Consider the following 11,534-nt stretch of genomic DNA (forward strand, 5'->3'; position numbering starts at 1 on the left):
GTAGGCAATTTGGCTCTGCAGCACCGATAGAGGTCTTGCTGATACGCAGCTGCATCAGTTTGAGATTTCTGGATAAAACTGGTAAAAGGTCTGCCGATTTTAGAGACAGAAAGTACAAAAAGCAGCATGAGCGTTTGTCTAGAGGTCAAACTAAATGTAGACACCTAATGTAAAAAGAATTAACACGCATTTATGATGTCGAACACGACACACTTTGTTTAAAATGATTTCACTCTTACTGAGTGCAAGTTGCAGTACTTCACCTCCACTCCACTTGAAATAAAGTTCTGGTTTGAGTGAAGGTTTTTATCTCAATAAAACCAAAATGTTTGGGAGACAGTCTGACAAACAAACAATTTGCAGATCGAAAATGATTATATGTAAATAAAGCAGTGTGACCTAAATTCATTCGGCTCTCCTCTGTGTGTGTGTGGAGGTCGCGCGCTTCTGGATGACTGAGAGGTGTGTCCAGCGGGGGTGTGGCTGTGTGCAGGGAAATCAACAAATTTCAACGAGGACGCAAACAAGCACCGCTCATTCATTTTGGTTCCACGATTAAGGACGCACGGACAGAATCAGCATGAAGGCTTTATCTACACCACCGTCTCCCAGACAGAGGACTAAGAGAGGGGTAAGCTTCTGAACAAGAAGAGGAAGAAAACACGTATATAATCTTGTTTGTGGTTTGTCATCTAAATCTGTATATAAATTTTACCTTTCATTCATAAGGTGACCAAACCTGTGATGGAGAAACGCAGACGAGAGCGCATCAACCACAGTTTGGAGACATTACGAGTTCTGATGCTGGAGAGCACCCACAATGAGGTATGTTTACGCGCCATGGTTAAAGTGTTCATGTTCGTTCAGGTCGTGGTGTATCTCACATAAAGACATCTGGATGCTTCACCACTTTCTTCGATTCTGAACTGAAACATTCCGGTTATTTTTAGTTGTCATTTAACATATTTTGGTGATTGATTTGTTTTCTCTCGTTTTCTCGATGTAGAAACTAAAAAATAAAAAGGTGGAGAAGGCGGAGATTCTGGAGAGTGTGGTCGAGTTTCTGAAGACAGGGAAGGAGGCGGACAAGGGTCACAAGGCCATGAAGAGGGTCCTGTCCAGAGAGCAGAGGCCGACCTGTTCCCGCCAACACAACTACCATGAGGGCATGAGATCGTGTCTGCTGAGGGTCAGCCACTTCATAGCCAGCAAGAGCCAAGAGTTAGAGGAAGCCGGCGGGGGCACCGTCCAGACTTCTTTTACGATCCCCGAGTCCCAGACGCTCCCTCCTTCTCCCGGGCACATCCACAAGTCGTTACTGTACGTTCCCGGTGACTCAGCTGCCATGTCTCCTCAGCGTCTGTCCCTCCATCACCGCCAGCTCTCTCATCCTTACTTCATCCAGAAGACTGGCATCCACTGTGACACCAACCAGCTGCTCTCTCCCACAGCGGTCTCCACGCACATCACCGATCCCGTGTGGAGGCCCTGGCCTCAGTGACAGACACTTTGAGATAAATTTTTATTTTTGATACTGTAGATGGCAACGCGCTGTGTAAATATGTATTTTATTGTACAGCCTGGATTCTTTTGTACAGTGAAGACATTTTATATCACATCTCATGTGTAAGATGATGTTCTCTTGTTCTTTACGTACGAGACTTGCCTGTGCGCAAAAAATATCTTGAGTTTTATCAAAAAAATGTTTTATTTTGTAGAAATGGCATCATTGGAGCGCATGTGAATATTGACTATGCTACAGCAACTGTAGCCTTTTTTGCCTGTCGTCTTTTAATATTAGACGGTGAAGCCAGTTACACGCTTTATAAGAACGTTTTTATTGAGAGATTGGTCAGTTTTACGCTTGTATTTCTGACAAAAGTTATTAGTCTCCGACTGTAACTTGTTTTTTTGTTCATTTTTGTTTTTTTTCTCTGTTATTTTTTTTACAGCAGTGTATTTGGTGCTGCTGGTACGCGTGCGTAAAATCAATTTTACGCGGATGAATTTCTCTGATTTAACTATTACAGGGGGAGAATTGTTTTTTTTTTGCTTTGCTCTGAGATTTATTTGAGACATGATATAGGAACGCGGTTTCGTAATTGTGCTTGGTAAACTCTCTGCCCCCCATTCTCAATAAAAGCACAATTTCCTGACTGTTCCAGATACTTTGGAGTGGCCTGTTCGTTGTGTGAATAGCTTGTACTTGGGCACTCTTAGGGCTGCACTTGCACAGAACAGGCAAGCACCTACAGAACAGTTAGCGCATACTTTATGAGGAATGGACAACCGTTATTACATGACATTGAGATGGTGATGGGGGATCTTGTTGCTTCTATGATCTACAGAGCAGTTGTTTAAATGTAAAAAAGCGAACGATTGTGGTCATTCACACACTGTCCAGAATCCAGACTGATCCAGGTGTCTGCAGCCAATCTACAAAATGTACCTGTAGTAAATAACTGCCCTGAACAAACGCTGAACATTTCAGACCTTCAGTTCAAAAATAAATCTGCTTTCAACTCCAACTCCAGCTTTTGGGATATTGGGGAACGGTTTTTGATAACAATTTCACACATCCAGACCCCTAAATACTAAGAATCTGTTGTAATAGAACTACCACATGTTCTCTTCAATAAATATAGAAAAAAAAACCTTCACTCTACCTTAAGCTCTAGCACCACGCAGAAAGCTCCCCTTCAACAGAAAGAACCCATCAGGAGGCATCTGATGGAACAGAATAGTGCAGGAAAAGACAAGAAAACAATGCAAGCAGATACATTCAGTCGCCACACATCATAATGCAAACATGCCATGATATTTGTGGGATGTTTTATATGTTAAAGATCATAAATGATCAATATGGCAATTACCATATATACACACACTGTAAATGTGTGTATATATACAAACTACCCCCTTACACTTGAGTTTACCATCTATATTTTATTCTATATTACAGTCTATATTTTATTGTATTTTTCTCAGTTTACAGTTACACTTATATTGTTTACCTTGTGTGCTATGTGCAATTACTACTGTTTCACTGTAGTACTTTCTTTTTTACTACTGGCTGCAGATACAAGATTACATTTCACTGTGCATTGCACTATGTATAACTGTGCATGTGACAAACAGGTTAATTCTATATGCAGCTTCAAGTGCTCAGAGTGTCTTGGGTAAGACTAACTTAGATAAACTTTATTGATCCACAAGGGAAATTGCTTGGTCACATTAGCTTGGTTGCATATAAAAAACACTCTTAAGAACCAAAAGTAAAAGAAAGATAAAATAAAATAAAATGAAAATAAGTAAAACTGAATAAAAATAAAATCTAGTAAAATCCCCCCTCTGTCTTTGAAGATGGTGATGGTGAGATATTTCTTCACAAACTGGAAGATACTCTCAGCATCTACATTTTGCCCCCATCTTTTAAGATTAATTTTAATAAATAAATAAATAAAAATAGGCTGTGGAAGTCTACAAACTTTCGTAAATTGGATGAAACCGTCTGGGTGCTGGAGAGAGTGTGGACAGTATGCTAATGGCCTCAGTCGTACGTGTGCTTGTTTACATTTTAAAAGCCGTCCAGGATGAAGAGGTGTTAATCGTCCTCCATTCAGCACTCCCAGTTTCTCCTGAAGTCAACACACTTTGGCTTCAGGTCCCTTTATATGATTGTAATACTGCTCAGAATACGCGGCTGTCTTCTTTAGTTAGTGATGCCTGCAAGACAGGTTTGAACTATGTACATCGGGTCATGTGGTGCCGCAAACTCCCCAAACCATCTTCACCATCTTGCTTCCCTTTGGTCGGTCTCACTATAGTCTCAACACGAATTCCTTCAAAGCCAGCCCGAAAACATCTTGTATGCGCTATCAAAGGAGGTGTTAGTCCCGCTGAGCTGATCTCTGGACAGGATGCTCCTTTGTGCGCTTTTAAACTCTAACCCTGTGAAGAAAGGGCCACACAGGACTAAGTAAATCAATTAAACTTGGAATCAGATTAGGGTTTCATTAGAGGATGCATCTGTCTAAAGGGAGATTAAACAGGTCCCGCGGAAGCTTTTTATCGTCGAGGAGGAGACGTAATCTGAAAAGCGGACGTATCTGATTAGTTTACTTAAGGCTCGACGCATGCGTAAATACTGTAGCCTATATAAGAATGACGAGCTCAAAGTGCAACTACTTTTTTTTTTTTTAAAGCAAACATTTAAAGCAAAGTGTGGCATCAGACACTGTTAAACACGCAAATCAGCAGCTGGTTGCAGGTGTTGGTTTTTACCACATCAGCACGAACACAATAAAAAGCCTTTTGGCCTCATCAACGAACCATTTGATCGCTTCTGTTCCCAGAAACGAGCCTCGACATGCATAAAATAAAATACACAGCTCCTATAAACATGTATTATTGTTATTTTTAATTATATATTCAGTACCAATCCATGAAATGTCTGCATTTATTATGAGCTAGTCTGGGGATAGATGCTGCAGTGCTATTGACCTGATGTAATTTATGAACTAATGGACCAAATAAGCTACGTAATTTATCCACTGTTGACTTTAACGTCTAGATTATTTTAGTCGGGGTTGCCTAAAATGTGAAAAAGCCATATGGGTCTACAAGTGGCCGCGTGTCGGCCGGCTTTACAGCCTGGGACCGGCCATTACAAAAACACCGCACCTCGAGGTGTTAATGGGTCTGCTGCCACCCACGCGCCACGAGTAGTCTGCTCGTGCACCCACAACACCTGAGTGACGCGGTGTTATCTTAGCGCAGCTGTGTGACATCATCTGAAGTCAAATGAATTCACGACGTTTATGGACGTTTTCACAAAGCTCGTGGACATGCGCAGTTCACTTTTCTTTTTTTTTCTAGAGTAAAAGCATATATATAACAAAAAAGCATTTAACTATGTTCTGTGTTGCTGTAGTCGAGTCAAAACGTAAATAGATTTATAGTTTGTCATCTAACATGCAGGAAACTAGTGTAAAATTATTTTAATAACAGGCACATTTATTGATAATTAGTTCAGACTTTTTTCATAATTCTTCCAAAAGAATAAAAGCCATTATTTAAATTTTAAAATTAAAACTGAATTATTTTTTCAGTGCTTGTACTCTGCACACATTTAGTATTCATATGCAGGGTTCTGTGTGCGGGGGGTACCTTTAAAGTCTTACTAGATTTAGCAGTTGAGAAAGTTTTAGACCATTCATGCCGTCCAAACCCTCCGCTGGTGGCTGACGGCAGGGAACTCATTTATATAAACAATGCTGCACCGCTGAGCTTTGTTCTCTGCTGTGAACTGTGGGGCGGGTCAACATCTGCTCTGGTGGCCACAGGCCTGCCCTGGTAATTAAAGCAAATGTTCAATACACACAGTAGCCTTTTGTGTGCAACATATTAGTAACATTTCAAAGGCAAATCTCCATCAAAGTAATAATGAAAAAGGAGCTTTAATGAAAAACATGTTTATTAGTAACAAGAGAAAACTCACAGCAATAGCACTGTAAATTAATGACAAGGTACAAGTAGTATTTCCTTAGACTCATGTTGCAGGGTGACATCCCATTACAATCAGGGTGTGTGTGTGTGTGTGTGTGTAGCATGCGTGCAGCTGCGTCACTTGGTCAGACTTTGCCGGCGCCCTGAGCTTTCTGAAGCTCCTGCTGTAAACTACACAAGACTTCTCGATGTTGATCCGACTTCTTCTCCATGTCTTTCAAGAGCGTCTCGTACCTTTGACTGTGACAAGACAGAAGGAAAGAAAATAAAGAGATAAGAGAGAGAAAAACATACAGGCACACTGATATGAAACAAGGACCCAACACGTTTAACCACATATTTTGAAAGGTGAGTATGTTTCTTTCACTCTGAGAGTGTCCATCACTAAAAACCTCAACAGGGGACTTGCCTAATTGAAGTAATACAAAAGTACATGTGTAATGATATACAATTTAACCTATTTACAAACTGAACATAATGTTGAATGAACAAAGTGTTTATATTTTAAGTACTCGCTACTTGACTGGTATTTGTGGTTGTATTAGATTGTACCTAATAAACTGACAACTTGGTAAAGTGGGACCAGTGGGACTATTTCTGTCTCTACCTCAGTGAAATCAAAGACTGAGCATTTGACACAACATCAACCCTTGACTGCCCCCTATCGGTTAGTGAGCGCAATGAGAGATAAAAACCGTCCCAACATCATCACTGGAGCTCTTTATTCAGTTCCAGAGTTGTGTCACTAACTACTAGCAATAATAGATATAACTGCTAGGAAGGATATTAATACAATTATACTACATTAAATATAGACAAATAGTATGTAATTGCATCTCTCTTGCCGAATGACAGCTGGGATAGGCTCCAGCCGACCCGTGACCCTCCAGAGGACAAGCGGTTACAGAAAATGAATGAATGAAAATATGTAATTGGAAATTATCTGTTGATAGCCTTAAGTCTAACTGTCTCCAGCCAGGTTCTGAGTTGGTGGTATGCAGATGCTACTTGGTGTCAGTGTCAAACAACATTTGGAAATTTAGACCACTCTTGTCACTGTTTCCACTGTTGTTAGTCCTGCCATGAAAAAGATTGAACAAAGAACTTCTTTCACACTTTGTGAGGTGAACTCTGCTGTATTTGTTCTCCTTCCCTCTTTAAGCCAAGTTTCCAATCAATCAGCATTTGACACAGCATTTGGGTAGAGAGTGAGAGCTATGCGAAGAAATATATATATATATATTAAGGGTTGAACAACATACGATTTTTTTAAATGTCGACTAACGTGGTGAAAGTTGAGTCGATGACGTCGTACATAAAAACACAGTAGAAAGTAATGCTTTGTAACAATGAAATCTATATTTTTGACCTGAATACATATTGTAGCGTCTCACACAAAAGAAGCTACGGAGGCTTTTCGGCAATTTTATTTAAGCTTGGACACGGGCTACTTTCGGCAGTAGTCCACGTCATCACCATAAACACCATCATTCTGACACTTCTAATATCAAGTTGATTTCTTGCTTAAAGAGTCATGGTACAACAGTCTATACTAGTCGACTGGTCAGCACAACCCCTTCTATAATATATATTCATATAATAGCAGGAAATTGTGAAACTTATATTGTGCTATAGATGAATACTGTTGGTCATATAGTTGATTTCAGGACACACCTATCCACTGGCTGTCATGCTGTCAGACCTCCCTGAACCTTTGCCATGCTTTGTCTTAACCGGACTCTCTGAATATGTGGCTTTGGGTGTGTCTCACTGCAGAGAAATTGTGTCTATTATCTTGTCTGTAGTTTACCACATTGTGTGTTAAAATACAGACAACTGTCATTTTTATGCAGATGATGTCACATGGTTGTAAATTAAATTTCCTATCTTCGGGACAATAAACCTTGATGGATTAAGCTGTCATTAGCCCCTATTTTGGATAAGAATTACAACTGAATAGATTATACAAATGGAGTAACAAATTGCAGAGTGTCTTTATGTACAAGACAGACATTTCCGACATAAAATCAACATTTCCTCTGCAGGTGATCCACAAATGAGTCAAATCATATCCCATAACTAGTGTACAGTGTGTGTGGAGGTCTCAGCAGATCACCTACACATGATGGGTGAAGGACTTTTAAGCATAAGACAGTGGAACGGACAAAAGCTCGACTTACATTTCCCCGTTGATGTACTCCAGCCTCTTTGCGACTGTGGCTTTGGCCTCCTCCGGGTCTTGCTTCACTAACACAGGACCAATGAGTTTATAAACTGTGTTAGAGCTGTCCAGCAGATCGAGCTCCTGCAAAGACAGAAAGGCCACATCTTTTTAGTTATACAACACTATACATTACCACACACAAGTATAACGAGCTCAACTGGGCGACATCTGTTGAGATTGTAAGAGAAAATTAGCTGAAGTTACCTCTTTGACAATGTTGTTCTCTGTCAGCTGCGTCTCCAGCTTCTGTCTGGCTGACATGCTCTTGGTAACATCTGAATAACAAGCCGGCATTAGTTAATGACATATTGATTACATCTTTTTTGTTGTAAAATGTAGTGAATGTATTGTTACCGGCATAAATTATAGTATAAACGTGCCAGAAACGTCTCACAAGATCAATAACTGCATGGCTAGCTGTCCAAATATGGTCAGTTAGCTCCTCCACACAACATGGCACATTACGAGAAGCTGTGCAATGCTAACAAGCACCCACCTTTCTGTAGCACAGTATATTTTTCTAATTCCTGTTCGAATTTCTTTTGAATGGTCTCTGCCATGTCTGTGTTTTGTTCCAAAAAGTACACAAAAGGGAGAAAAGTGTCTCAAACGATAAGAAGCTAAATGTGGTATGACATGAAAGCGCTGCGTTAGCTAACAGGAAGCGGTAGCGGCTCGAGCGGATGTTAGCACCTCCCTTCAAAATAAGAGTCTGTGGGGTTTTTTTATGACAAAGAAAACATAAATATAATTAAAATAAAACTAAGATGAATAAATAAAGCAATAAATCAAATTTATGGTACGTATAAGGGTGTGTAATTTATAATAATTGTTTTTTTTTTTCATTCGCATGTTTTATTTTTTCGACGCTGTCATGGTTGCGGCGGTTTTACGACCGCTGTTTTACGGCACTGCACACAGTTCCTCATCGCCTAGCATCAAGATGGCCTCGTCGTTCTGGAAAGGTGTCGTCGGCGTCGGACTTTTTGCCTTAGCTCATGCGGCTTTCTCAGCGGCACAGCGTAAGTTTCTGTGCAGAGGCGAGAGCCACACAACTCCGCGCCGTTGTTTATGCACGTCGGCCTCTTTTCATTACCGGGCAGGTCGACAAAACAGCCGGTCGGGCCTTCCTGTCCATCGGCTAGGTGGCTAGCATGATGCTAGTGCAGCGTAGCTCCGCTAATGAATTAGTCGCAGGCTTGGAACACTTAATGCATCTGAACCAGCTGTTTATTGTCAAAATATCACTGCCATCGATTGATAACATTTTCTCTGACTAGCCCAATGCAACATTTTTCTTTTGGAGATCAATTTATCTACGTTTAATACCCCTGTCATAGTATAACGGTGCTCCTTTTATTTTCTGTGGCTAAAATTAATTTCTCCCTTCAGATCGATCATACATGCGACTCACAGAGAAGGAGCACGAGACTCTACCAATTGATGTGAGTGACGTTTTTTATTATTAATTTCTGCCTTCATTTTTATTTTACACTGCGTGCCCAAGGTGTCGTGTATTCACCCTTACGCTTCTGTCTTATTCCAGATTGTATTGCAGACCTTGTTATCGTTTGTGATGACCTGTTATGGTATTGTCCACATTGCTGGAGAGTTCAAAGACATGGATGCTTCCTCAGAGCTGAAAAACAAGTAAGCTGATTGACCCTGAGCGCATTTCTCCCCTGATAGTGGAGTTGTTTGTGTCATATTGTCACAGAGGAAGAGCACAGATCACCGTTTAGACTGCATTTATAGTAACATAACTGTGAATCAGTCCCCGACAGACAAAGCCGTCAACCTCCCCTGTGGTCATGGTGTTTTGTGGCCAGCACTGTTGTTGTGTAGTCCAGATGCCACTTTACATCATCGGCATAAAGCACAAAATACTGATAACATAAAGTGCATGGAATAAACAGTCTATTGAGTGACATAGACACAGTAACAAGACATATGAAGATTGGACAATGATTACTTTTTAAGGCTTTGTTTTGGATTTAATCATGCCAAACTCTATATACCTTAATTTTAGGTTTCAAATCAGTAGGATCTAAGGAAAAAGGTTGTTTAGCCTCCTGGAAGTAGAGCTTATAATAATAATAATAATAATAATAGTTCTAGTTTTACAGGTTAGCCCATGTGATATATAATCGATCAAAATGTTTTGACCAGTGCTGTTACAGTGCTGCAACAAACAATCGTTTAGTCTGTGATTATATTTTTCCACTGCCTGTTCAGTACATGAAAGGTTGGTGAAAATATTTTGCACTGTTTAGAAAGTAAAAACAGTTTTACAGGATGTCTGCATACTTAGTGCACAGGTTGCAAGTCATTGATGCCAAGTTACACATATGATGAATATTGGCCCCTCTAATCAGAGGATGTCTTCAGATTTATGCCTGGACATGCCTTGACAAGTTAACCCTCAGATTTGATGACCGTTGATTTACTTTTCATCAGCTGATTGGTTGATCAGCTCTGGCTGCCATTGTTTTTAATGGCTGCTATAAAATAGTAATATTATTCCAATTAATGTAATTGCCTTAATGTCACATGTTTGGTTCTTTTTCATATCATTATTTTATTTTGAAAAGTTCATCTTATCATTGTGATGATGGAAGTGAGTGCTTGTATCAATCTGTGCAAGATTTAAATTCTAACTGTGATTGTATAAAGAAGTGTTAAAGTGTGAAGATATTAGTCACCTTCCATTTCAAGAGGATTTAAGCATGGATTCTGATGTATGTGCTCCAGTAGCACAAGGTCTATGAATTCCTGTGTCTTGGAAAGCTGAGGAATATTTGTGGAGTTGCTTCATAACTGCTTTTTTTTCCCCCAGAACTTTTGATACGCTGAGGAACCACCCATCCTTTTACCTTTTCAATCACCGGGGTCGAGTGCTATTCCGCTCTCCAGAGGAGGAGCCCTCCTCTGTACGCAACCAGCAAGCTCTTCCCAACCCCATACGGTTACGCAAGCTGGAGCATTTGCACTGAGACTGGCCTTTCCTGCCTGAAACATAGTCATCATCAGATAAGATTTGTTTTTGTTAGTCAGAAGGGGGGGGGGAAATGAGAAGTCCTCCGCTTTAATTTTTATTTGTAAATAAACTAAAACTGTCCAAATCATGCATCTCTGTCCATAAAGTGGTTACCACCATATTCAACACTGACTGTGCCAATCCTTCAGTTTTTCAAGCAGATTTGTTTGTATATACAGTGTGTAATTGCTTTGGAGTCTTAAGATACTGAGTCATCTGCCCCCTTCCATCCTCTCTGAACTGAACTTGGATGTTGCTGTCCTTTTCTAAATCTTTTTGAATGAGGGGGGCATCACGAAGCCTATTCCGTTACTGTTTTATTGCAACCACACATCAGTCTTCAGCAGCTGCCGGGGCAAAAATGTTGTCGACTGAAAAGAGATTTATGGTATGAACAGAGGACTCTTTTATTTCCTTGACGATTTCCTGGAAGCCTAAAGGCTTTGTACATCCTGTATGCGAGAGAAAACGTTTGGTGTTATGCCACAGGAAATCAGCTCAAGGCGAGAGCAGGAAGCATTAGACAGCCATTCTAATGATACTCTGAACACTAACGTGAAGTAGAAAGTGATGGTACATTCATTTGGGTGTTTATTTTTCCTTTACATTTTGTTTTCAACAGATTGTTTTTAATTTAATAAAAGGCATACTGATTTTACACAGTGTCGGGTTTTTATTCACCCTTTAGCTCAAAGCTGAAACATCAGACTTTTACTGTGCTACCTCCTCCTAATGAACAATATTACCGATTAATTAAGAAGCAGA

General features: G+C 40.2%; 3 protein-coding genes across 3 annotated transcripts; 2 read left to right on the plus strand and 1 right to left on the minus strand.

The window, feature by feature from the left end:
* Positions 1-580: 580 nt before the first annotated feature.
* Positions 581-1,501, plus strand: her5 (hairy-related 5; the record flags this gene model as incomplete). The annotated part of the gene is made up of 3 exons (XM_084550523.1): positions 581-631; positions 730-825; positions 1,007-1,501. 3 exons carry the CDS (start codon positions 581-583, stop codon positions 1,499-1,501), a joined length of 642 nt encoding a protein of 213 aa, XP_084406649.1.
* A 3,957-nt stretch (positions 1,502-5,458) lies between these two features.
* On the minus strand, positions 5,459-8,391 carry pfdn6 (prefoldin subunit 6). Its single transcript, XM_084549444.1, has 4 exons — positions 8,229-8,391; positions 7,937-8,007; positions 7,689-7,813; positions 5,459-5,748 (listed from the first exon to the last, which is right to left on the minus strand). The coding sequence occupies exons 1-4, from the start codon at positions 8,290-8,292 to the stop codon at positions 5,634-5,636; spliced, it is 375 nt and encodes a 124-aa protein (XP_084405570.1). The 5' UTR covers positions 8,293-8,391; the 3' UTR covers positions 5,459-5,633.
* A 266-nt stretch (positions 8,392-8,657) lies between these two features.
* Positions 8,658-11,427, plus strand: mmgt1 (membrane magnesium transporter 1). The gene is made up of 4 exons (XM_084549471.1): positions 8,658-8,754; positions 9,125-9,177; positions 9,279-9,382; positions 10,569-11,427. Exons 1-4 carry the CDS (start codon positions 8,676-8,678, stop codon positions 10,723-10,725), a joined length of 393 nt encoding a protein of 130 aa, XP_084405597.1. The 5' UTR covers positions 8,658-8,675; the 3' UTR covers positions 10,726-11,427.
* The last annotated feature ends 107 nt before the right edge of the window (positions 11,428-11,534 follow it).

This window comes from Chelon labrosus (assembly GCF_963514085.1).
Source record: "Chelon labrosus genome assembly, chromosome: 8".
NCBI classification, from domain to species: domain Eukaryota; kingdom Metazoa; phylum Chordata; class Actinopteri; order Mugiliformes; family Mugilidae; genus Chelon; species Chelon labrosus.

Bases quoted from the DNA above. Each gene is read 5' to 3' on its own strand.
- mmgt1 (XM_084549471.1), top strand. From the start codon at position 8,676: ATGGCCTCGTCGTTCTGGAAAGGTGTCGTCGGCGTCGGACTTTTTGCC. The intron at 9,178-9,278 runs GTGAGTGACGTT...GTCTTATTCCAG, and splicing joins ACGAGACTCTACCAATTGAT to ATTGTATTGCAGACCTTGTT. The intron at 9,383-10,568 runs GTAAGCTGATTG...TTTTTCCCCCAG, and splicing joins TCCTCAGAGCTGAAAAACAA to AACTTTTGATACGCTGAGGA.
- pfdn6 (XM_084549444.1), bottom strand. From the start codon at position 8,292: ATGGCAGAGACCATTCAAAAGAAATTCGAACAGGAATTAGAAAAATAT. The intron at 8,008-8,228 runs GTGGGTGCTTGT...CTTGTTATTCAG, and splicing joins ATATACTGTGCTACAGAAAG to ATGTTACCAAGAGCATGTCA. The intron at 7,814-7,936 runs GTAACTTCAGCT...CTGTCTTTGCAG, and splicing joins AGAACAACATTGTCAAAGAG to GAGCTCGATCTGCTGGACAG.